The sequence below is a fragment of the Typopeltis vanoorti genome, chromosome 2 (genome assembly GCF_054136105.1).
Source record: "Typopeltis vanoorti isolate ZY-2024b chromosome 2, IOZ_Tvanoo_1.0, whole genome shotgun sequence".
Taxonomy (NCBI): domain Eukaryota; kingdom Metazoa; phylum Arthropoda; class Arachnida; order Uropygi; family Thelyphonidae; genus Typopeltis; species Typopeltis vanoorti.
In genome coordinates this window covers 138312267-138338944 of record NC_143550.1, presented here as the reverse complement: position 1 = coordinate 138338944, position 26678 = coordinate 138312267, and the positions used below count along the sequence as shown (strand labels likewise).

At 35.9% G+C, this 26678-nt stretch overlaps 1 protein-coding gene across 1 annotated transcript in view; it reads right to left on the bottom strand.

Annotated features, from left to right (window-relative positions):
• Positions 1 to 931: 931 nt before the first annotated feature.
• The window catches only part of Mp (collagen XV/XVIII-type protein multiplexin), a 339834-nt gene continuing 314087 nt past the window's right edge, over positions 932 to 26678 (bottom strand). The window contains exons 24-27 of the mRNA XM_090402408.1: positions 13921 to 13989; positions 5672 to 5866; positions 5433 to 5548; positions 932 to 2289 (exon numbers count right to left, since the gene is read on the bottom strand). Coding sequence (XP_090258534.1) covers positions 1962 to 2289; positions 5433 to 5548; positions 5672 to 5866; positions 13921 to 13989 — 708 coding nt within the window. The 3' untranslated portion in view covers positions 932 to 1961. The remainder of the gene's footprint in view (positions 2290 to 5432; positions 5549 to 5671; positions 5867 to 13920; positions 13990 to 26678) is intronic.

Here is a 26678-nt window from a genome sequence, read left to right as displayed (position 1 = left end):
CTTAGTAGTTAAGGAAACAGGAGAATGCTTACGACTCAACAGGCCTGCAGTTCTCTGACGCCTCGATTCTTTGCATTTTTATGAAATAGAGAGAAATCAGATAGCTCATTTGATATGCTATTTCTCATCACATAAAATGAATATGCAAATCCTAGCATAATCTTTAAATTAAAAGACTATATCACAAGCCATTAGCTTGAATGTGTCAGTTTCTCATTTTGGTGATTTGTTTTATTTTATTATAAACAGCAGAACATGCACTCTAAACAACATGTAAACATGTGCTAATTCCAGAAGTTTAAACTGAATAGTTTTGATTATCCTGTATCAATTTTTTTTTTTTTAACTTAAGATTTTCTTTTCTAGTGGAGTATAACAGATTATTCTAAAGTTAATATTCTAAAAATTTAAAATTTTTGACATTCACTGTTTTCTTTTCATAGCCATGTAAAATGAATAAATCATTTTAATAAATAATAATAATAATAATAAAATAAAAATTCCTATTAGATTGTTTGTGTTATATAATACATTTTCATTTCACATTTAAAACTCATCATTTTTGAAAGTTTAAAATTTTAAGTAGATTTATTACATTATTATACAGGAGTACTATAAATTTTCATGAAAAGGACTGTTCAGTCTGCTTATTATCTAAAGAATTTTGCTAACTTGGATATTTATTATTAATTTATAAACATAAATTCTTTTGTCATTGAGAACATAAATTATTGTTAATATTTTTCATTAATGTAATATCTAAAAAGAAAGGTTCATGTTTCATCAAATTTAGAATCTTATGTAAGTAGGACTCAAAACAAACATGTTCCACTGAATTAAATATAAACTATTTTAACATCTCAATAGAGAAACAGTGTAGGAAGACAAGGACCCTAGCTTACACCCACCCACCCATCTACCACACACACACACACACACACACGTTCTAACAAACAAACAAAACGAGTGATAGTTAACAGCAGTTCTCACTTGCTATAAATGCCCTAGAACAGCTGTTTAATTCAGGAACTATGGAGATATGAAAGAAATTTTTATTGCTTTCAGAGAAAGCTCGTTGTCTGTGATTATTTTATTATTTTTTCCCGTCTCTGTGATGAAATGTTTAGAAAACATCAGGCAGACTAGAGACTTGGAAAAAAAAAATAGAAAATCAGGGGAGTAAAAAGAGATAGTAAGTTAAATAATTTATAATTATTGTTAATCTTATATGAGGGGAAAAAAGCTAAAAAAAAGAAGAAAAAAAAAAGAGATTCTCATGATTCTATTTGCAATTTTATTTCTTATATGGTATTTCCCATTTTCAAAAGAAGCATTTAAGAGGAATGAATGTAAGTTTAATTGAATATTCTGTTCAAATGGACTTATTTCAATTGATCCAGGCAGTATCACTCCTAATGTGTTTTGGAACCTGCCACATTACCAGTTTAACATGCCATGAATGATAGTTAGTCCTGTTTTGACAAAATTTCATGTGATGACTGTTGACGAATTTCACAGGAACTGTGATCGTTTATTTACCACCAGGCTAGGTGACTGGTACCACACACACACACACAAACTGCAAGAAGGAAAAGAGAAACTGAACTGTGGTTATGATGTACAGAACAGATAACATGCTCAGAAGTGGTCTTCCGTCCCTGACTAGATTATGACAAAGCAGATCCTAAGCGTTCATAAATGCAGTTAATATAACAGATCACAATCTAAGCTGTATAAAAAAAAAAAAAAAAAAAAAATGGAAGATTCAGGCAGTGTAAACCTCTCTTGGAGAGTGTAGTGGTGGACAAAAGACCACTTCTTTTTCCTTCAAACTATCTTCGTTGTCCATGTCACACTACAACACATTAAACTTTTTCATATCATCAGTTTGCTGGTAATTGCTTTTAATTCTGCTGAGTTCCTCACTTTGGTGTTCCTTGTCTAACATTGTAACATCCATTTCATAAGTTAATGTCCTCTGCAACATCATTCACATCGTCTAAACTTTTCAGCAGCTGCTCGTATTCTTTTTTAGTTAATTCTCGTTTATCATCCATCGAAAGAGCTCTTTTACGTCTTCTTCTGAAGTCATCTTGACTTGTAGCTTCAATGCACAACACAATGAAGGAATTGTTACAGGAATATTTTTCTTGATCCAGAAGTTTGCTGCGTAGCAGAGAGCTTGCCAATCCCACTTTACTCAAGCTGCCAGAATGCCAGGCATCACAATATGCATCCATATCTCGTACACCTAGCTTGTCAGAGCCATGCCACACCAGTTTCTGTGGCCTAAAAGCAAAAAAAAAAAAAAAAGATAAAACATGAGAAGTCAGTAACTGTTTGACAATATAAATGATAAAAAAAAAATTTCTACTCATAAATAGTTTTTAAGCATTTAAGTACAGTGAAGTATGATTACAAGTAATTTTTACTACCTAATAGAACTATTTCTGCCAAACAGCATAGTCTGGCTGAAAAAAATTATGCAATGGAATGTTTGTATTACATTAATAAAAGAAAGAAGCTACAGTTTTAAACACACATGCACACGTGCGCGCGCGCACACACAATGTGTGTGTGTGTGATATGTGCATGCCCTCCCTATGCATGTTGCTTTTGCAATATGCATAGGGAGGGTACACACATATCACTTTTGCAAGTAATGTGGGTCGCCACACAAATAATAAAATAAAGTTTCATACCAATCACTGTCAAATTTATTGTGCAAAAAAAAAACAATATGTATGGGGGGGGGTCACATATCACTTCTGCAAGTTATTGTGTGTCTCCACACACAATATTATCAAAACGTTGTCTGTATATATCCAACTTCATTATTAGAATCACTGGTACTAGTGGTTGCAAGATGTATAAGGAGTTGCCTGGGTCTGTAATCTAAGAGTTTGGAACCTTCCTCTTGAGGCACAGATGTTCATTTTGCAGAAACAAAACACAAATCTGTAGGTTGAGTATAATATACCATAATACCTTCCAACAGCATCTTCCAAATTTACACAGCTAGTGTTTACAGTGTACCAATAGAATACTGGATGTATGTTTTCATCTCAAACTAAAACTGGTTTAAGCAGTTTATTGGGGAGGGAAAAAAAAAAAAAAAAATATATATATATATATATATATATATATATATATATGGGGAAGTATCTATATGTCACATTATATATCACATCTGTAGCTTCCTCAACTCTACAAAGCTTTTGTGTCAATTAGTATTAATTTCTTTTGTGTCAATTAGTATTAGTATTAGTATTATTAGTCAATTAGTCAATTATTAGTCAATCTTATAGAATCCCTTTAGTAACTTATAAGTTTCTATCATATCCCCTCTCCTATGCCTGTTAGCTAAACTCTACAACCCACACACCCTCAATCTATTCTCACAGGGAAACATTCTACAGACCTGTCACCAACTTCGTTACTCATCTCTGAATTACATTACATCCACAGTAGTCAACATGTGGCCAAATCATAGCCTTGTAAAGAGGGATAATAACCCCCCTATCTTTACTTGTCAATGTGTTATTCAAGTAATCCTCTGAGCTATTTTGCCAACTCTTGCAATATGTTCTTTGAATTTTAAATCTCTATTCACAATCACCTCCAGATCTAGCCATGATATGCATTATGCAGTGTTAACATGGGCTGCCCATAATGAGTGTTTTAACTCCATAACGTGATGATAATAATAATGAGATATATTATGCCCTGTGGCATTTTTATGTTGGGCAGATGGGTTGCTCAAGAAACATTAGAAGAAATAATTTTTTATTAGAAAAATATTGAAAAATCTGATTAGAAAAAAACAACAAAAAGACCATAACTCAGAACTGACTTTTCAGTCCATAAGGGAAAAACATAATGCTATCTAGCAAGAGACTTACATATCTTACGATGGCTTTGTAAGGAACTTAAAAAAAAAAAAAACCCAGCTGAAATGATTCATATTCCCACTACAGCAGTGCTTCCCAAACTTCTGGATATCAGGGCCCCCCTTTGGAAAAATTAAAATATTTCACGGCCCCCCCTTGAAAAAAATCGTAATAGAGAGATATATTATTATAATATTTATTGTATTTATATTCAATACAAAACATACACAGCGAATATTGCAAAAATCAAATGCATATATTACATTTTTTTCCTCTTACCGTTTGGTTCTGAAGACGATGTGGGCTGTTCTGGTAAAATATGAAATACTGTCCTTTTTTTGAGTCTGTTTCTGCTTCTTCTGATTGTTTGCGGAATTTTTTTTTTAATTTTTTATCAGCCACTTATCCATCTCAGGGTTAAATTTTTTAACGTAGAATAGATCAAATAATATCACCACTTACCGATACTGGCACACCACAGACTGATAACATGAAATTAGTGAATATTACCTGAATAAGGGAATCCCCAGACCAGGAACATTTTTCTCTTTTGTGACTTTTCTCCCTTTACGGTAATTAAGCCTAACGCGAAACAGACAGCAAAGGCAGGTTATTAAAACGTCCATATGATTGGTGCGGTATTAACAAAAGATCGCGCAACTGAAAGATAAAAGCATAGCTGACAATTGAGTTGAAATGCTAACTCTCTTCAACCAAATTCCATATGTGAAACTGCCATAACATTCATTATATATATATATATATATATATATATATATATATATATATATATATATATATATATATATATATATATATATATAATGAATATATATAAAGTGTTAAAACTAAGTAATATATATATATATATATATATATATATATATATATATATATATATATATATATATATATATATATATATATTACTTAGTTTTAACACTTTTACGAATTTTAACACGTTCGGTTGAATTTTATTGCTGCCTTGGGAAATCGAACTCACACACATCTAATTAATAACAATAGTTTTTAGTTAGATACTGTGTTTGCCCATGCAACGTATGGTTTTGTTTCAGTCTATACAGCATAGTTTCTGTATGAGGGGACATGTGATTCATTAATTAGTGTGTTTTTATCCCAGTTGTCTCTAATTGCACTATTTGTTGAGAAATATATTACACAGACTTTTTGTTGAACTGCTGAAAGTAAAATACCATGCTTATAATAATAATGTGCATGTATTAAGCTGAAACAATTATTCTTTACTATGGAAGTAAGGAATAATGTTTTCTCATCTTTACTCTGCATCCTCAATAGTGAATTTCAGCCTTGGTAGTTCATTTTACAGAAGTAAGTTTCATTTTATATACACTACATTCTTTTATGACATACATACATCATCTATCCAAATATCAGAGATTAATATAAAAAATCAGAATAGAGGTATTGTCCAATGGCCGTTCTAATTGATAAGGGGAAAGGGTTAAAATTTCTTTCTAGATATATAGCTTAAGAAAGATAGAATAATTTGGATATTCTTACCAAGTGTTATCACTTAACACATTACGGCCATCAAAGGAATAAATGCGAGGTGGATATGGAAAGAGACCACCTGCACCATTGAAAACATCTTTCCAGGAGTTGAACAGCACTTCGCCCTATAAAGAATTGTGAAAAGTAGGGGAGTTATTTTTTTGCTGCATTCAGGTTATTAAAATAAACTTTCAGGTAAATTATTAAATCCTTAAAATGCATATGGAGTCATTTTTAAAGTTACCAACCTTAATGTTTACAACAGGCAGTCCTGCATCTTTATACCTCACTATACTGTCGAGGTTTTGTACCCTTGAAGCTAAAAATGCACGGAATGTACCCCTTAAATTTGCTCTTCGTGATTGTCTGTAGCACTCATAGTCTGCTCCACGGACACCATGCATATCTCCTGTCTTTGGTTGGTTCAGTGCAGCCATTCGGAGCTAATGTCAGTACAAATATGAAGACCAAATATTTAAATTTTCTGCTTTCATAGGACATAGATAGATATATGTATGTTTTAAATATTTAAATTTTCAGATGTATTTTGAAACATTTATAGGTACAAACCAGAAATCTCAATAGCATTAAAATTACCAGACTTATGTATATCGCATGAATAAAATGTTTAATATGTTAATGATGCAAGCATGCAAAGAAACAAAAAATAAATGAAAATGAACATTTCACTTGAGTTTTCAGTTAACTAAAATAAATCATAAATAGCTAAACTGGTTACATCCTTTTCACAAATGCATTATTACAAAACTTTAAATATGGTGGGGCTGATCAAAAAAATTTCTAGCAAGTTTTTCCTTTTATTTAGTGTGCTTTTTTTTTATTTTTCTCTTTTATCTCTGTATTTCATAAAAACGTTTTATGAAATACATTTTGCAGTGATATTCCAAAGCTCTACAAAATCCATTTCAGTTGGAAAAATAAATGCTGATAATAAATTTTTTTTGATCATCTATACAATTGGATATAATATTTATTAGTAGAGAATACTAACCTTTCTCCACATCTTTTTGGAAAGCATAATTAAAATAAAGAATAAAGAGAAAAAAACATTAATATCTTTTATTTCAAATTTCTATACATGATGTTTAGGATTTTTCAGTAAGTTGGGGAAAAAAATATGTGCGTGCACACACACACACACACACACACACACACACAGTTGCTATTGTTAAAAGCTAGATTTTAAGCTGTTAAAACATTAAACAGTAAGGTTTATTTTTTATATTTTATATGACTGATTGATCAACAATCTATGCTGTTGTCTTCAGTGACATAGTGAGGCTTTGTAGGCATGGACAGAGACCTAAAATTATGTCCAATCTTCTATACATGCATAACAAATTCATATATATATAGTATTTGGTCATATCGGGCAGATCCTTTTGCCCACCTCTGTGTTGGTCCACATGCAGTCTTGCTGTTTTTCAGCAAGACTGCATGTGGACCAACACAGGATCAACTATTACAGAGCTCTCTTTCAAAAAAGAGATCTCTGTTCACTACTCTTAACCCCACAGATAGGCAAATCTTGCTCTTTGGACTGACAGTTCCCTCTCTCTCTCTCTCTCTCTCTCCTGACATAAGCATATCACAGCTTCCTGGGCCTCACTGTGGAATACCCCAGGAGTAAGCAAAAGATCTTTTGGGGATATGAGACACTTTTTTTTCTTTTAAAAAAGTTTCGATTAATTTTTTTACTGCTATTTTCGTTACCAAATTGTTACAAATAAGTGTAGGTCCATTTTATAATTAATATTTCAATAACTAAAAAAATTTAAAGGAAGTTTAGAACAAAATGTGTCTCTTGGCATGTATCTACTGATTTCCATTTAGGTTGCATCCAGCTGATGGCATGATTGCATTCAAAACTGTAGTTTGGAAATTTAATTTCAAATGGTTCAAACCATGTGATGTTGGAACTCTGTTAAATTTCATTCTCTCATTAAACTTTTTTTTTATTATCAAAATTTAAAATTTGTAATTTTTGTTTCTACTGTATGTATATTGGATTTGTATCAGGTAACCAAAAAAGTTCATGCGGTTTTCGGTAGAGTTCGCTGCAATGACTTTGTATTTATTTTGTAGTAGTTTGCAAAGTGCAATTTTTATGTGCATCATAAGGCACAGATATGCAATCAGTCAACTGGTGTGCTCTAACTTGGTGTGTACTCTTTTTCTGTGACTTTGAACCCTTTTAAAGTGTCAGTTGAACTTGGTGTAATTCGGGCTTACTTTATGAATTTAAACCAAACTTGAAGGCTTTAGAAGCATCCCATAAGATATGTGTGGCATTTGGAAAAGATGTGGTAGTAGAACGTACTATGCAGAAATGGTTTAAAAAAATTTGTTTCTGGTGATGAATCACTTGAAGATGCACCACCTTCAGGAAGACCCTCCATTATTGATAATGAAGAATTACATGCCATGCCACTGTTGAAATAATTTAAGATTAACATGTCAAGAACTTTCACAAATGTTTAGCACAAGTAGTGAAACAATTTATTTACACTTGCATCAACTGGGAAAATCATGGAAGCTAAGCAAATGGCTCTTACGGGCATTATCAGATGACAATAAACTTCAAAGGCTCTCAATTTGTTCTCCACTTCTTTCACATCATAAAAACAAGCCGTTGTTGGATTACTTGTTCACTTCTGATGAAAAATGGATCTTGTACTCTTAACATGAAGCAAACTTTTCATTGATTGTCACCAAACGATCCAGTAACACACACTTCAAAGGCACCACTTCATCCCCAGAAGACTATGCTTTGTGTGTGGTGGACTGGAGTCAGTATTGTCCACTATGAGTTTCTCATTGCAGTCCAAACAATTCCGGCCAAGATCTACTCGATGTAACTCGAGCATGTGCAGGATGCGTTACTTCAGAAATAGCCAGGACTACTTAATCAGAAGAAAGTGCTATCAGGACAACGCAAAACTTCATATTGCAAAACTTACCCATGAGAAGATTTGACCTTTTTTTTTTTGGCACTAAACAATCACATGCAAAATAGACAGTTCCACAATAAAAAGAGATTGAAGCAGAGGTTGCAAGGTTTATTACTTCTAAAGACAAAGCGTTTTATAAAATTGGAATTTACAAACTTGTATCTTGTTAGGAAAGAGTTGTAGATTGTGAAGGTGCTTACTTTCATGAATAAAACATTTTATGAAATTTCTACAGTTGTTTAATTTTTATTATGAAAAACTGCATGAACATTTTTGATTACCTGATATAACTAAAATATATATTTAAAAATTAAAATTATTTCATATGCTTAATTTATTATAATGCAAACATTAAAAAAAAAATTTATAATTATTCATGTTTGGATGAAATATTATAAGTTCTCCCAAATTGGTTTTCCTGAGAGAGAGGGAGGGTGAGAGGGATACTCCTGTGTTACTAAAATTTTAAAAGGTGTACAGAAAGGTATATGTTAGTACTGAAAGTTTGGGAAACACTGCCCTAAAGTGATTCACTTCATGCTTGCTAATACTAGTGGGCACTCATTTTCTAAATCATTTTTTAATTTTTCAAGTATTATTATTATTATTATTATTACGGGTATCTCCATGGAGTCAGTAGACTCATCACGGGAGACCCAAACTAGCAAAACAATATCTGTCATATCTCTTCTTGAATTCATTTACAGACGAAGAGCTCACAACTAAGTCAGGCAATGAATTCCACTCATTCACCACCCTCCAGGCAAAAAACCTTGTTCTGACACCTTTGTTAACCACACTCTTCTTTAATTTCCAGAGATGATCTCTTGTTCTTCCATCACTATCACACAGCTGAAACATTTCCCCTGCATCAATCCTATAAAAACCTTTTAGTAATTTGAATGTTTCTATCATATCCCCTCTTCTTTGCCTATCAACCAATCTCTGCAATCCACAAGCTCTCAATCTATCAATGTAGGGAGCATTTTTTATATCACTCACCAACTTGGTCACTCTTCTCTGAACCCTCTCCACTATAATGCAAGATTTTGTGGTGTGCTTTGCCTGTTGCATGTATGCTTCCTGGCATTTAAAAATATGGCAGTTAAGATATGGATGGAGAGGAGTGTATATTTGCATGAAATGTTGACAATGGGCAGAGGTGGGTGAGCTGGATATCAGTATCTCAATTTTCAGTGGTGACAATAAGTGCTAAGGAAATTAGTATTTGTTGAGAGAGAGAGAGATAAGTAGCCAAGGTGAGGGAAAGAAAGGCAAGCATTGTGTAGTGAGTGACTTGATATTAGGTAGTATGATTGATTGCAAGTGGGATGCTTGGAGAGGGGGTTGAAAGTATTGAGAGAGAAAAGCAGAAGGTATGAAAAATGATTGTGTTAACAGAGATAGTAAAAGACTTGAAAGGCTGACTGATGTGAGAGAAACAAGAAGAATAAGGAAAAGTTATAGGAATGAGAGGAGAGAGAGAGAGAGAGAGAGAGAATGGGAAAAACCAGGGAAAGAGAGAAAAACTGAGAGAGAGAGAGAGAGAGAAAGAATGGGAACAAGGGAAAGAAAGAGAATGAGAAGAAAGCAGCAAGGAGGGAGAATGTGGGAGGAGAATGAATGATCTGTGAAAGGAGTGAAGTATGGAGATTCAATGATTCTCAGTGTGCAGAATACAATGTTAGAGGAGTAACTGCTTGAAGGAATGACAGAGAGAGTATCTACAGCCATAAAGCTAGGTGAGAATGTAGATGATATGATAGCAACAGTTTGTACAAATGATCAGAGAGAGAGAGGTAAAGCAAATTGGGTAGCAAGATGCTTGATGTTATTGTTAGGAACTGTGCAGCAAAAAAAAATGTGTGGGAGGGAAGATAGTGAGTGTTTTATCCAGATGCAAGAGCAGCAATAATGGATGGCATGATAACTAGAATGTGTTGAAAGAGAGGTTTGGAATATGTGGATGCTTGGAGTGCATAGCTCACTCATGTGGTAATACTTTACATATGACAGTTCATAACCTTTCATGAGTGGGAATGACACACACACACACACACACACATACAATGTGTAGTTCAGCTTATCTGCTATACAGTCCAACAGCCTGGGTAGCCAAGTCAACAGCATTTTGGCTTTTCTACTAACCTGCTGTGTTTGAATGTCAGTGTAGCATGAATGTTTTAAAAAAGTCTTCAGGTGGCAGATGACTTTTGTTGTGCAGTATAACATCATCATCATCTTGCTTACAAATACACAAAGCATTATACAGGTATCCCTCGATTAACGCAGTTAATTAATCCCTCGATGTTACCACGTATATCAAAATCGTGTTAATCAAATCTAATAATCAATGGTAAAAATTACAATTCGTCCATGATCACAAAATTACAAATAAACAAAACATTATACAGGTATCCCTCGATGTTACTGCGTATATCAAAACTGTATTAATCAAATCTAATAATCAATGGTAAAAATTACAATTTGTCCATGATCGATTACCGTATTAATAATTCGTTTTATAATGTACTCTTTTAAGAAAGATAAAAAATGAATGCAAAGTAAATTTGAACAGTTTTAGTTTTATTCTTATCAGCAGAAATTCTACAATAACAAGCAAAATGATTCTCCAGACCTCGGCAAACAAGCAATAAATCATAAAGAAAAAACACTGCAAATATAATACATGATGATACAAATTAAGTGGATATTGAATCCAACATTATTTCATAGCCGAATATAGAAACTACATGAGTTTCGTGCTGAATATATAGAAATTAAAAGTTTCGGCAGATGCAAGCATAAGCAAACTTTTATTATTATTATTATTATTACGGGTATCTCCATGGAGTCAGTAGACTCATCGCGGGAGACCCAAACTAGCAAAACAATATCTGTCATATCTCTTCTTGAATTCATTTACAGACGAAGAGCTCACAACTAAGTCAGGCAATGAATTCCACTCATTCACCACCCTCCAGGCAAAAAACCTTGTTCTGACACCTTTGTTAACCACACTCTTCTTTAATTTCCAGAGATGACCTCTTGTTCTTCCATCACTATCACACAGCTGAAACATTTCCCCTGCATCAATCCTATAAAAACCTTTTAGTAATTTGAATGTTTCTATCATATCCCCTCTTCTTCGCCTATCAACCAATCTCTGCAATCCACAAGCTCTCAATCTATCAATGTAGGGAGCATTTTTTATATCACTCACCAACTTGGTCACTCTTCTCTGAACCCTCTCCACAGCCTCCTCATCTCCAAGGAATCCAGGTGACCAAACCTGAGCACAGTAATCCAAATGTGGAAGTATCAATGCTTTATAAAGGGGAATAATAACCTCTTTATCTCTGGATGTCAGTGTGTTCCTCTACAACCAAGTAATCCTATGTGCAATCTTGGACACCTTAGCAATGTGTTGTCCTCTGAACTTCATCTCCCTATCTACCAATACCCCTAAGTCCCTAGCCTCATCAATCTCTTGGAGTACCTTTCCATCGATGTAGTACACAGCTGGTAATCTTTTAATCCCAAAATGCATGACTTTACACTTTTCCACATTGAACTGACATCCATTTTCTTTTGCCCATTTTACCAGCTTATTTAAATCCTCCTGCAAACTTTCAACAGCAGCTTGATTTTTTATTGCACTACACAACTTTGCATCATCAGCAAACAACTGAATATCTCCCTTTAAGCCGTTTCCTATATCATTTATATACAAATTAAACAACATTGGCCCAAGCACAGAGCCCTGAGGCACACCACTGGTCACCTGCCTCATTCTGAACTCGGCTCCTCCATACACCACCTTATGGTATCTCTCCCTGAGCCATTCTCCTATCCATATCACCAATTTAATATCCATTCCCATCTGCTCCAATTTGCATAACAGTGTTCTATGGGGTATCCTGTCAAAAGCATTAGCAAAATCCAGAAGTACCACTGTGTAGCCAGTTCCTTTGTCCAACTCAGATGTTATTCTATTATGAATAGTTAATAGATTGCTAAGGCAGGATCTACCTTTAACAAAACCATGTTGGCCTCTATAGAGTATCATATCCTGATCCACCCATTCTTGAATTTTGTCTTTAACCAACTTTTCCAATACTTTTACCACTACTCCTGAGATGGTGATTGGTCTGTAATTCAATACTGCAGTTTTAGAGCCACCCTTATGCAAAGGAACCACTTTGCCTAACTTCCACTCCCTAGGGACCATACCAGAGTTCAAACTTAAGTTAAATATCCAGGTGAGAGGGGTTGACAATTCATTTGCACATTCACGCAACACCCGAGCTGATATTCCATCTAAGCCTACCGCAGTGTATGGGCAACTCGTAGTAAAGGTGGAGTAAGCTCCAGATCACTTTGCTTAGTATTTTCCATAATGTAAAGCACATCTCCTAGATGAGATGTACAACAAATAAGCCTTTGGCTCTCTATTTCAGTAATACATGATGGTTTATTTATTTTCAGTTACAAACTAGAAATTATCGAACAAAGAATAAAAAAACAAACAACTAAACCATACTATACTGACATCAGAGGTCGCAGTATCTCTCAGATACAATTTACTGTCAAATATCACAAACCTTTACATAACATGTGTTAAACCAAACTGACAGTAAAAAACAGTGCGGAATATCACTCATAACATATGAATGCACAGCTACTCATGACCTCCCAGCTATACACTGAATTGTGTAAGAATATTTACATTAAACACTTTTCATGTATCTGTCAGATCAGCTGCAAGATCTGCAGGGTTAAAGGCGCATTAATCAAAACTCTTGCTGCATGTATCAAGGGATTGCAGCAATTAATTTTGCCGCATTAATCAAATCCCGCGTTAAGCAAGGGATACCTGTATTTAGTCAGGAGAACAGATGCTTTCACAGTGCAGTCCAGAAGAACAACCATGATTTTTAGTTGGAAAGACCTAGGATTCAGTTCAGTTAAGATGTGAAGATTTATAAAGGATTTTTCAAATGAAGGTGGTCAAAAGTTAGCTGGTCTTGTATATAGGTAGTTGGCTAGGATTTTTTTCCTCCCAGAAACTTGGGTTTTGCCTCACCCATCATTTTCAGTTTCAAATGTTCTATAACCAACTGTTAGGCAGTTCTACTTTCTCCTATTTTAACAAATACCAATAGCAGTATACGAAAATATGAAAGACAGTTACTGAAGTTGTAAGCAACTCTTCAATGTTAAGGTATTGTACACCGCTACCTATACAGTACTGCAACATATTTCCAATCTATGTCAAGAAGAAAAGGAAATTTAAGAGTCACACAGCGATTAATTGGCACTGGTTTGAATTACATCAAGGAAATTGAGAGTATCAAGTGAGTAAGTCTAGTCAGCTTTTTAGAGGGGCCTAAAAATGAGGTTGTGAATATTTTAGTGCAAACAATAATTTTTTATATTTGTTAAAAACTTATCTACTTAACTGACAATAAAGAAATATTTTATTGCTAGAAAATAAATGAAGATAATTCTGTTTAGGTACTTACTCTTGGTGCCTTATCTAGACGTAGACTTCCAACTGGGGGACCAAATGGTGCTTTTGTTGTACTAGTTGTCTATAATGAGATAGTTACAAAAATAAATAAATAAAAAATAAACCTTGCATGCTGAATTTTTGTGAATATATGACCTTCAACTTATACTAATTAATGCCTACTTTTTCATATTATGTTCATAATTTTCTGATGTTATATCTTCATGGAGTATACCATATATTATGACAGACTAACACAATATTTTATTAACTGGAGATTTTGATCAAATATCTGATCCCAACCTTTCTGTAGTGCACCCTATTACCAGGTATCCAAGAAGCTGGTGAATGAGGATGGGCTAGCAATTTAGGACTTTGCTGACCAACATGTGCCTCCGTAGCGCAATTGGAAATATGACAGTACATTGCGCCCTTTGATTGGTATAGGCCTAAGTTCGATTCTCATCATGACGGGAAGAATCTTTATATGAATTTTTTCAATCGAAGGTGAGTTAGTTGATCTCATACAGAGGTAGCAGGGTTTTTTCTCCCGGAAACTCAGGTTTTTCATCCTGCATACAGACAAATCGGCCCTTCAGAACACATGCAATTTACAGACAAAAAATACTAGTTGTTGTGGTGGTGGGTGGTAGATGGCGTTGATGGAGATGAGTGGTAGTAGAGGCTCGGTGTAGTGATGGAGACAACTGTAGAGTAGGTGTCCTCCTGCGATGAGTCTTCGGACTCCTTGGAGGCATTATGAATAATAATAATAAGTATATGTGCATGTATATATGTGCACACACACCTATACCAGACTGCTGCAGAGTCCAACATAATTGGATTTTTCACTTGGCATATATACTTCTTGTTTTACGAAATAAATATAAATAAAAATATGAACATAAGCAACACTATGCAGCAATCCCTCAATTAATGTGCCTAATGCATTCTTTAAAATGAGCGTATTAATCGAAATGCACTAATGAAATATAATAACCTATGGGAAAAAGTATAATTCGTTCCTCAGATTTCTTTTTTGACCCTTAATTTTTTTTATAAAAGAATTAGGGTATGTCTCGGGACCCAGTTAAAGGAAACCCAACTGGGGGATCAAAATGCTGGATGAATGAAGATGGGCTGACAATTTAGGACTTTGCTGATCAAAGTATATGTGCATGTATATATATATATACTAGGGGGACTCGCCCCCTGACGCCTACGGTTCCCCCCTGAGTTCCGGACTGGTAGGCCGGTTCAACTTGAATTCTGATGATTCGAAAGGGGGGTTCTATCTCCCTGCCCCCCCCCCCCCCCCCCCCCGAGTTCCAGACTGGTAGGTCGGCTCTCCTTGAATTGTGATGACTCGAATTTTGAAGACTCGAAAAGGGGTTTCTTCCCCCACCCCGGAGCCCAACCCCCTGAGTTCCAGACTCGTAGGCCGGTTCTCCTTGAATTCTGATGACCTGAATTTTGAAGACGCGAAAGGGGTTCTCCCCCCCCTGGCGCCTACTCCCCCCCTGAGTTCCGGACTGGTAAGTCGGCTCTCCTTGAATTGTGATGACTCGAAAGGGGGGTTCTGCCCTCCTGGCACCCAATCCCCCCGAGTTCCAGACTCGTAGGCCAGTTCTCCTTGAATTTTGATGACTCGAAAGGGGGTTTTCTCCCCCTCGAGTTCCGGACTGGTAAGTCAGCTCTCCTTGAATTGTGGTGACTGGAATTTTGAAGACTCGAAAGGGGATTCCGCCCCCTGGCACCCAACCCCCTGAGTTCCAGACTCGTAGGCCAGTTCTCCTTGAATTTTGATGACTCGAAAGGGGGTTTTCTCCCCCTCGAGTTCCGGACTGGTAAGTCAGCTCTCCTTGAATTGTGGTGACTGGAATTTTGAAGACTCGAAAGGGGATTCCGCCCCCTGGCGCCCAACCCCCTGAGTTCCAGACTCGTAGGCCGGTTCTCCTTGAATTTTGATGACTCGAAAGGGGGTTTTCTCCCCCTCGAGTTCCGGACTGGTAAGTCGGCTCTCCTTGAATTGTGGTGACTGGAATTTTGAAGACTCGAAAGGGGGTTCCGCTCCCTGGCGCCCAACCCCTTGAGTTCTGGACTCGTAGGTCAGTTCTTGAATTCTGATGACTCGAAAGAGGGTCCACCCCCCCTGGCGCCTACCCCCCCCCCCCCGAATTCCAGACTGGTAGGTCGGCTCTCCTTAAATTGTGATGACTCGAATTTTGAAGACGCAAAAGGGGGGTTCCACCTAACCCCCTGAGTTCGGACTCGTAGACTGGTTCTCCTTGAATTCTGATGACTCGAATTTTGAAGACTTGAAAGGGGGGATCATCCCCCCCAGGGCTCCCCTATCTCCCCGAGTTGCAGACTGGTAGATCTGTTCTTGAATTCTGATGACTCGAATTTTGAAGACTTGACACTCAGGGTAGCCCTGAGTTTCAAAAAACGTGACACAAAAATGTTACAAAAAAAGGCTTATCATTTTATATTATAGAGTAGATATATATACACACACACTTATACCAGACTGCTGCAGAGTCCAACATAATTGGATATTTCACTTTGCATATATATTTCTTGTTTTACGACATAAATATAAATAAAATATGAACATAAGCAACATTATGCAGCAATCCCTCAATTAATGTGCCTAATGCATTCTTTAAAATGAGTGTATTAATATCGAAATGCACTAATGAAATATAATAACCTATTTGATAAAATATAATTCGTTCCTCAAATTTCTTTTTTGACCTTTAATTTTTTTTATAAAATAATTAGGGTATGTCTCAGGGCCTAGTTAAAGGGAAACCATGAAGCTGAAATACAATAAAAAACATATTCATAATATAAATTTATTATTCTACTTCTTAACAAAGAATTGACCTAACATAGTTTGGCAGGCATTTTGTTTCTTTTTTTTCCCATACAACTGGTGGTATGGCCCTGTTGCCTTTTCTACTCTTCTGCAAATTTTATTGCATCTCTCTTCATCAGGGTCAGCCTCTAAGCATTGCTGCTTAAAAACTTCAATTGTATGAAAAATATTTTCAAATTGTTTCTATGAATACTCTTTTGGCTGACTGTCAGTAGTTAAATGTTTTTCATAACTTCAGGATCTTCCTGCCATGCATCTAATTTTAACAGGTTGAAATCACTTTGTTGGTCACAATAGTCCCTTTTTCCACAATTTTCTTCAAAATCTCTGGATAATTTGTGGCCACCTCCTTATCTGCACTTGCAGCTTTGCCTGTGATTCAAACATTATGTAGGCTATTTCTCTCTTTTTGAAATGCTCAAACCACCCAGCACTAGCATGGAATTCTTCTTTACCATTATTGATAGCCCTTTCTTTCAAGGTTGCAAAGAGACTTAATGCTTTTGATTTAATAAGGTCAGTGCTTAGCGGGATCTGTTTCTGGTTACAATCTCCAATCCATGTAGAAAGAAGTCTCTCTAATTCAATCATTATAATACTTTGATTTTGAGTGGTCTGCATGCATGATAAACTTGAAGCAGCCTTACCTTTCTCTTTGTATTCAGCAGTTTTACTTAAAATTGCTCTTATAGTTGATTTACTCATTTTGTGTTCTTGTCCTATCTTTTCTCTGGGCTCGCCTTGTTCATTTTTCTTTATTATTTCAAGATTTTCTTCCAATGAGATTACTTTTCAAATCTTTTTCACACTTCCACTTTTTGCTCACTAACTCTTTTACTCATGATTAAAGGTTGAGAAAATACTTTAAAATAAAAAAAAGTAAGGAAAATAATTGCAAAGGAGGAACGAGATATGATCAGCAAAATGCTATGTAATTAGCAGACAACATAAATTTTGGAACATAGTGTAGTACCGTATGCAATTAAAAAATAACTTTGTAAAATGTTTTAAATCGATAACTAAATTATTTTATCCTGGCGAGTGATTTTTTTAAAATCATTAGCCATAAAAAATGTAGATAGAAAATTTTTAAAATCTGTAACATTTATTTTTAAGATGTATACAGGTGCACTAATCGAATTTTAGAGGTGCATTAATTGCATTTGAGTATAGAAAAAAATGACAAACTAATTGAAAACACCCCATTCGAAAACACATTAATTGAGGGATTATTGTATATAATAATTAAAACATTTAGTTAGTATCAGGAATCACATCATGCCATTTTTCAGCAAAAATTTCTAGATTTATATTTCAGATTAGAGTTGGAGAAGGGAATAGCTAATGAAAGATATAGCAAGATATATATGAATGAACTCTATCTAAAAAAATTGGGTATTCCTATTTCCCAATAACTTTAAATGAGTTGAATGATTAGTTAGTTAGAATGAACCTCCCCATGACATACCTGTTGGCCACCATGGAGGTTTAGTAATAATGATAATTACAAAACAGAAAATGGAGATAAATTATCGGCTTAAACAGACAATTTACTCTCCAAAAGATATAATAATGCTGCTCCCCCCCCCATTCCCATAGCAATTAGCTGAATATGGAATATGGAGGAGCAGTGCACAATTACTATTTTAACTTATTTGAAAATAATATAAATGGTTTGAGGAATTTGCATATGAATAAAAATGATGATATGATTCCATTTTTCAAAGTGCAAAGTTTTATATTTTTGAACACAGATTATGCATGTGTTTGTTCTATCTTTGCGTAATGTAAAATAATTTTCTCCATGTAAATATGCTGCAAAACTTCATTTGCCTAACATCACATTTCTTTATGACATTAATAATTAAACAATAGTTTGCTGACAGCTGCTTTTATTGATATAAGCTTACTTCTAAAGACTAACTACACAACTGTGAAATGCTGACTTTAAATGACATCTCATTCTTTCGAAGAATTTTTCTGATTGAAACTGAATTACATAACTTTGGCCATTCTCTATAGAGAATTCCCAGAGTTGCTCAGCTCCTCAGGTTTCAGTTAATCCTACATATCATCCTTCTCCACTTTTTTAAAGCTGATGGTCATGATTGACGATGACACATCTTGTGTTGCTGACATCAAGCAACAGACTCCATCACTTCCATCAGATTCCATTCATTCACTCTTATGGGATTTCTTCCCAAGCCTTTCTAGTGATGTCAGCTGTCATTTCAACATCAAAGCTTATCAGGATGTTTTGATAACCAGCTTAACTTCTCTGTTTGTTTCTTTGATAAGTCCGAGAAAGGAAATAATGACTTTTAAACGTAGCAATTGTGTCTTGTTCCATATATAATAAAGTTACAAGAATAATAAAGTTACTTTTATAATAAAGTTACAAGAACATTAGATGAGGGAAAGGCATATACTGCAATTTTCTTAGACTTAGCAAAGGCATTTGATAGGGTGCCACATGATAAGCTGATATTTAAGTTGCAGCACATGGGTCTGGATGTCAGATTGGTCAACTGGATTCAGGATTGGCTGTCTGATAGGTATCAGAGAGTTGTGTATGGTGGAGCAGTTTCAAGGAGGCAGAGGGTTACGAGTGGAGTCCCACAGGGCTCAGTACTAGGACCTATATTATTTAACCTTTATATCAATGACATTGCCAGTGGATTGCAAGGGGATATTCAGTTGTTTGCGGGTGATGCAAAGCTAGGAAGGATTATTAGTAATAGTTCAGATGTGGTAGCCCTGTAAGAGGATTTGAATGAGCTAGATAGATGGGCAAATGAATGGGGATGCCAGTTTAATGCAGCAAAATGTAAGGTCTTGAGGTTTGGGAAACATCGATGGGATGCAGCAAACTCTATGGGAGGAGTTATGCTGGAGGAAGTAGAGGAGACAAGAGATCTGGGGTTAATGGTTGATAGAAACCTGAAGTTTAGGGGACATATTGCAAAGGTGGTGAAGGTAACACAGAGGATTGCTGCAATTATGAGAAGGACACTGACCTGCAGAGATAAGAGGGTTATCATTCCATTGTATAAGTCTCTGATCAGACCACACTTGGACTATTGTTCTCAGATTTGGTCTTCTTCTTGCAATATGTTCTCAATTCTGAGCAGAGATGTTTGGTGTTCAAGATTATATATTGCATTATTCATATATATTTTTAATAAGAAGATAAAACATACGAGTGTGGTTTGAAAAGTTTTCGGGAAGAGATAGAAGTCAGAAGGAGCCAAATCGGGGGAATAGGGTGGATGTTCCAACAATTCATAGTGCAGATCCCTTAATTTTTCCATTGCCAAAACACCTTTGTGGGCAGATGCATTGTCCTGATGAAAGACGAGTTTTTCTTCGGCAAACCGGGTCTTTTCTCACGAATTTTTTCTGGTTAAGTTTACCAGACGTCCAGTCTGGTTAAATTTACCCTTTTCAAGATAATTAATGAATAAAGTGTCTTTAGCATCCAAAAACACTGACGTCATGACCTTTCCTGCTGATGGAATTGACTTTGTCTTTTTTGGAGCTGAATGACCGGTTTCTGTCCACTGTTTTGACTGCTGTTTGGATTCTGGTGTGTAATGGTGAATCCAAGTCTCATCCATAGTAATAAATCGATGCATGAAATCAGTTTTATTCTTGTTAAAATGCCCAAGCACTGTTCAGAGATTTTCATGCGAGTGCGTTTTTTGATCTGCTGTGAGCAAGTGCAGCACACATTTTGCACAAAGCTTTTTCATTTGCAATTCTTCATGAGAAATATATCCTACACGTTCTTTTGAAATGCCTATAGTCTCAGTAATTTCATGCACTTTGACTTGGCAGTCATCCAATACCAATACTTAATCAATGATTTCTGGTGTTGTTACGCTTTTTGGATGTCCTTCACAGGGCTGCCGCCAGATCAGATTGCGCCCTGAGGCAAACAGTTAAATATCACCCCTGATGGATTATAAGACAAAAATATAAGAAAATCTCCAATTGCTATTTTGTTTTTATTACAAGAGAAACATTAATTCAAAACAATTACATAATAATATTAATTAAATGTTTGCTTTACGGGGATATTGCACAATAAAACTGTTTTTAAGCTCTTCTAAATTTAAATTATAAGCTATGTCCACCTGTATCGATATAGTTGCTAGACCAACCAATCTTTCTTGGGTCATTGCTGTTTGCAAATAAGTTTTAATCAGTTTAAGCTTGGAAAATTTTTTTTCCACACTTGCTATGCTAACAGGAATTGTTAACACTATCCTTAGGGTGGTGGTTACTTTGGGATAAATTTCTACAAGATTTTGGTTATATATATATATATATATATATATATATGATAAAATTTGGTGAGGACCACTTTTCTCTTGTATTATTTTTGAGAGAATTTTTAATTCTTCAAATAAATCTATTGCATCTACATCAGATGTAAAATATCTTGTTGCTGTAATACAGCGCCTACCGCAATATGGCTGAACAAGCGCCCTTATTAAGCAGTGCCGTGAGGCAGGCTGTCCTCTATGCTACACCCTGTCGATGGTTCTAGTCCTTCACGCAGATCATCTTCAAGGTTGGTATGGCCACGTTTAAACTTGGCAGCCCATTTCTTAATTGTCAAAAACAAAGGAGAAGAGTGCCCATAAACTTTTATGAACTTCAAATAAATTATTTTTTGGTGTTAAACCTTCTTTTTACAAAGAATTTTATAACCGCATGATACTCAATTTTATCCATTTCAAGGGGTACAGATAACAAACTAGAGCAGATGGGGTTGGATATTAGATTAGTGCATTGGATTGGAGACTGGCTATCTGATAGGTATCAACAAGTTGTGTATAGGGGTGCAATATCCAGGTAAAGGAAAGTCACTAGTGGAGTGCCTCAGGGATCTGTTTTAGGGCCATTACTATTTAACTTGTATATTAATGATATTGGCGAAGATTTGGATGGAGATATTCAGTTGTTTACAGATGATGCAAAGTTGGAACGAACCATAAAGAGTAGTGAAGATGTTGTGGCCTTGCAAGAAGACTTGAATAAATTGAGTGATTGGGCAAGCAAATGGGGATGTGAGTTCAACGTTGCAAAATGTAAGGTTTTAAAATTTGGAAAACAAAGATGAGATGCAGAATTTATGCTTGATGAGAATATATTGTTGGAAGTAGAGGAAATAAGAGATCTGGGAGTGATAGTGGATAAGGATCTAAAATTTAGGGGACACATCGCCAAAATTGTGAAGACAACACAAAGACTTCTGGGAATGATGAGGAGGACACTGACGTGTAGAAGTAGGGAGATTCTTGTTCCATTGTATAAGGCTTTGATTAGGCCACACATGGACTATTGTGCCCAGATTTGGTCACCTGGTTTTCAGAAGGATGAAGAGATGTTGGAAAGGGTCCAAAGGCGACTGACTAAGGTAGTTTCTGACCTCTGGAATGTCGAGTATGAGGAAAGATTGAAAAGATGTAATTTGCAGAGTCTAGTGGAGAGAAGGAAGAGGGGAGATATGATAGAGACTTACAAGTTGGTAAGGGGTTGTTATAGGATCAATGGTGGAGAAGTTCTACAGAGAATAGTGGGAGATCAGGGGAGAACCAGAGGTCATCCCTGGAAACTGTATAAAGAGGGTGTGAGTAGGGGAGTGAGAGGCAGGTTTTTTTCGTGCAGAGTTGTGAGTGATTGGAATGCCTTGCCTGAGAGTGTGGTGTCTGCAAGGAGTTTGAATGTGTTTAAGACCCGGTATGATGAGATGTGTGTGAGATAAAAGGACTTCCTAGATGAGTCTTTGACTCCATGAGGTCTTGTTTAATAATAATAATAATAATAACACTTTTGTTTGCTTCAGACAGCTGTATAAAACAAGCTACTTGATAGAATGACTTGCAATTTCACATGGATGCTTATGAGAGATGTACCAACTTAGAAAAAAAAATCTTGCCGATAGTGTTGCCATCTATGGTTGAGGCTGAGAACTTTTCAGACCACCCTCATATATGATACTCATCTACATAAAGTAAACAGCTGAGATTAATATATTTTGATATCAGGTCTAATGCTACTTCCCTTCATAATGCTATCCATACAGATGATGAAAAGGAGTAGAAATAGTATGCTCATCTGATTTTACATCCAACCATCTTTCTATTCCTTCAATTCTAACTGCTGACTTATAACTCAAATATAGACTAGGTATTGCTCAATATAATGTCCCATTTACACCATGTAATTGTGACATTTCTTTTCTTTCGGCACCTTGTCATATGTCTTTTCTGGACAGAAATTCTTGGATAGAGATCCTTGTTCTTATGATTTCTCAACTATTTGTCTTAAAAGTGACAATTTGGTCTAGACAACCAACCCCTATTTAGCTTGAATCCAGCTGTAGTATTTCAAGTTTCTCTTCCACAGTTTTTCCTAGCCTTTTTTCCAGTGTGAGAATACTCAGTAGGAAAAGTCCTCTGCAATGTTGACATTTGGTTCATTTTTCTTTTTATAGATATCAGGCCTCCTGGTTTATACGGTGTAGGCACAGTAAAACCTTATCTCCATATTTGAGCATTTCTATTTCAAGTATTGATATGTACTCCTGAGTGTATCCCTCTTGGATAGTGCACAAAATATGAATGACAGTTTGAAGGAAGTGGTTGAAAGTAATGTGGATGTTGAGATGCTAGCACAGAAAGAAATTGCACGCTTACATGGACTCCTTCACAGGAAAAAAAAAACATGAGCTAGAGCAACTGGAGAAATGATTGTCATGTGGAAAAGGACAGAGAATGAAAGAAAGAGTGAATGGAAAAAGCATAAAAGTGCAAGAGACTGGGAGAAAAGAGATAATATTGTATGGGGATTCGATGATAGGAGGTGTGGTTGATGAGAGTGACGGAAGCATGTTTTCCAGGTGTGAAGATAAAGAAGGTTAGTGATGCTGTAAGTATGAAGAAGAATGGAGTGAACAAGTTAATTGTATTAGCTGGTGCAAATGATTTGAAAGGGGGGAAAAATGAGAAAAGAAAAAAAAAATGAGAAAAGATATGAAAGAGTTGTTAGTGGAAGAAAAAAAGAAGAGCAAGAAAGTAAAGATTGTGAGTCTGCTGCCTTGGTATGATATGAGAAAACTGAGAAGGGTCATGATTGCCAATGAGTCAATGAGAAGGTTGTGCAGGTGGGAATGGTGTGCAGTTTATTGATGTATGGAGTGAATTTGATGGATGAAAGGATATATGTATGTCCAACGGACTACATTGAAATGGTTCTGGAGTAAGATGTTTGGAGAAAGTGTTGTTTAGTGAGAGTGTGGTACTAAAAAACCAGGGAAACTAGAAATATTAAGGAGTATGAAATCAAGCATGTGTCTGGCCATCCCTGTGATAAATTAGGATGAGTACAGTAATGATTATGCAATGCTGAACAGGATTTCACAAGCCTCCAATTTAAATGGGTTAGTAATGATATTACACAAGGATAACCATGGGTACAAAGGGATGTTGAAATGCATGTACATGAATGCAAGAAGTATCAGGAATAAGGGCAAGGAGTTTTTGGCATTGTAAGCTTGACTTGGCCAAAAATTATAGGCATCAGTGAGACCTGTTGACTGAAAATCATATAGTTGCAGGGATAGAATGTAAAGGGTATTGCTGATGGTAACTGCAGAATTACAGTCAACAAAATTAGGTTAAAGAGGATATTGGGTCTGAGGGAAATGGTTCATTTGAGACTATCTAGTGTGAATTAGAGTCAAATAGGACAACATACACTGTTGGGTAGTGCTATAGATGAGGGGGGGGGGTTCACAGGAAGATGTAGATGCCATCCATGTATTGGCAAATTAGTATTAATGAGTGCCAAAGAATTATTATGGGAGACTTAATAATCATCGGCTGGAGGGAGGAAAGGGGGGGCATGGTAAGATGGAAGTGGGATTTATACAGTTGCTAAAGGTTAATTTAATTACATGAAACAACATGCTATAGAGGGGACGAGGGGTTTGAGGATATTGGATCTGATAATAGCATCAGAAAATGTATCCAAAACCAAGGTAGACATTCTGCCTCCAATTGGGGAGAGTGACCATGTGGTCTTGTTCTGGGAAGTTACCAAACATGTGGCGTTCTCTGTCAAGAAGGGGTTTATGTTCAGCTTTAAGGCTGATGATTATGAGAGACTCAGGAGTCATCTTGGAAGAGTGCCATGGCTTGAGAAGCTGCAAGGAAAGAATGTCAGTAGTGCACTGCAAGTGGTCAGAGATTGCTCGGGAGCACCAGTATCAGACTTCGTACCCAAGATCAGGAGAATAAACGAAGTTAGAATTGAGTGGATGAGTAGGGATATAAAGCAAGAACTGCAAAAAAAAAAAAAAAAAAAAAAAAAACATTGTGGAGGAAATATAAAGAAAAAAGTGATCAGCATACACACAAGCAGTACAAAGTGCAAGCAAGTAGGGGGGGGGTGACTAGTATAGTAAGGGAGGCCAAATCAGACTATGAGAGAGAATTAGCCAAACAGGCCAAAGTAAACCAAAAAGAATTTTTTCATTATGTAGCAAGTAAGAAGAAAAACGACTATGGTAGAATGACTTTAAACAATGCTCATGGTAGGAAGGTGACTGAACCAAAAGAAATAGTTGAGTTGCTGAGAGATCATTTTGCAAAAGTGTATCATCCAAGTGGTGATTTTATAGTTGCTGATGTTACAGAAATGCATATCAACATTGAGGTAGGTCAACAGGAGATGTTCAGTATATTAAAAAATATGAATTTGAACACAGCAGTGGGACTGGATGGCACATCAACCCATGTACCACATGAATGTACAAAAGAATTGGCATTATCTCTGATGAAGTTTTTCAATCTAAGTCTCAGCTCTGGCAGAAATCCAAGGGAGTAGAAAGAGGGTAAGATACTACCACTGTATAAAGGTGACTCCAAGACAGAGGGAGAAAACTATAGAGTAATTAATATATCAGAGTGGTTGTTAAGGTATTGGAAAAATTGGTGAAAGGTAAAATACAACAGTGGGCAGATAGGGATGCGATACTCTGTAATGGGCATCATGGCTCTGTAAAGGGTAGGTCCTGTCTTAGTAACTTATTCACATTTTAAAATAAAGTGACAGCAGAATTAGATAAAGGTAATAGCTACGCCATGATACTGCTTGATTTTGCCAAGATATGTGACAGAATACCATATGGAAAACTATTACAAAACTGGAGAGGAGGATGGGAATGGATATGAGGCTAGTAACTTGGATGGAGGGAGGGGGGGGCTGACAGACAGACACCAGAACGTAGTATGTGGTGGAGTGGAGTCTAGGAGAATGATGGTGACTAATAGAGTATCTCAGGATTTGGTACTAGGGCCACTATTCTTTAATTTGTATAAAGATTTAAGAGGGATATTCAGTTGTTTGCTGATGATACAAAACTGGGGAGAGCAATAGTTGATAAAGGTGTGGAGATATCTTGCAGGATGATTTAAATAAATTGGCATTGTGAACAAAGGTAATGATTGTCAATTTAATGTTGCAAAATATAGGGTTATGCACTTTCGAGTTGAAAAGGTTACATATGGTGTATCATATTCATGGTATTGGTTTGCACGAAATTGATGACGCTATGAACTTAGGGATAATGGTGGACAAAGAGTTGAAGTTCAGAGGTCATATTGCAAAAGTTGGTAAAATAGCTCAATGAATAATTACTTGGATGTTGAAAAACACAATAACAAGTAAAGATAAGGAGTTATTATCCTTCTTTATAAGGCTATGATTCAGCCAAACCCAGGTGACCAAATCTGTGCACAGATTTGGTCACATGGGTTTCTTTGGGAACCAGAAAGTGGTCGAAAGGATTCAGAGACGAATGACCAATATGGTGACAG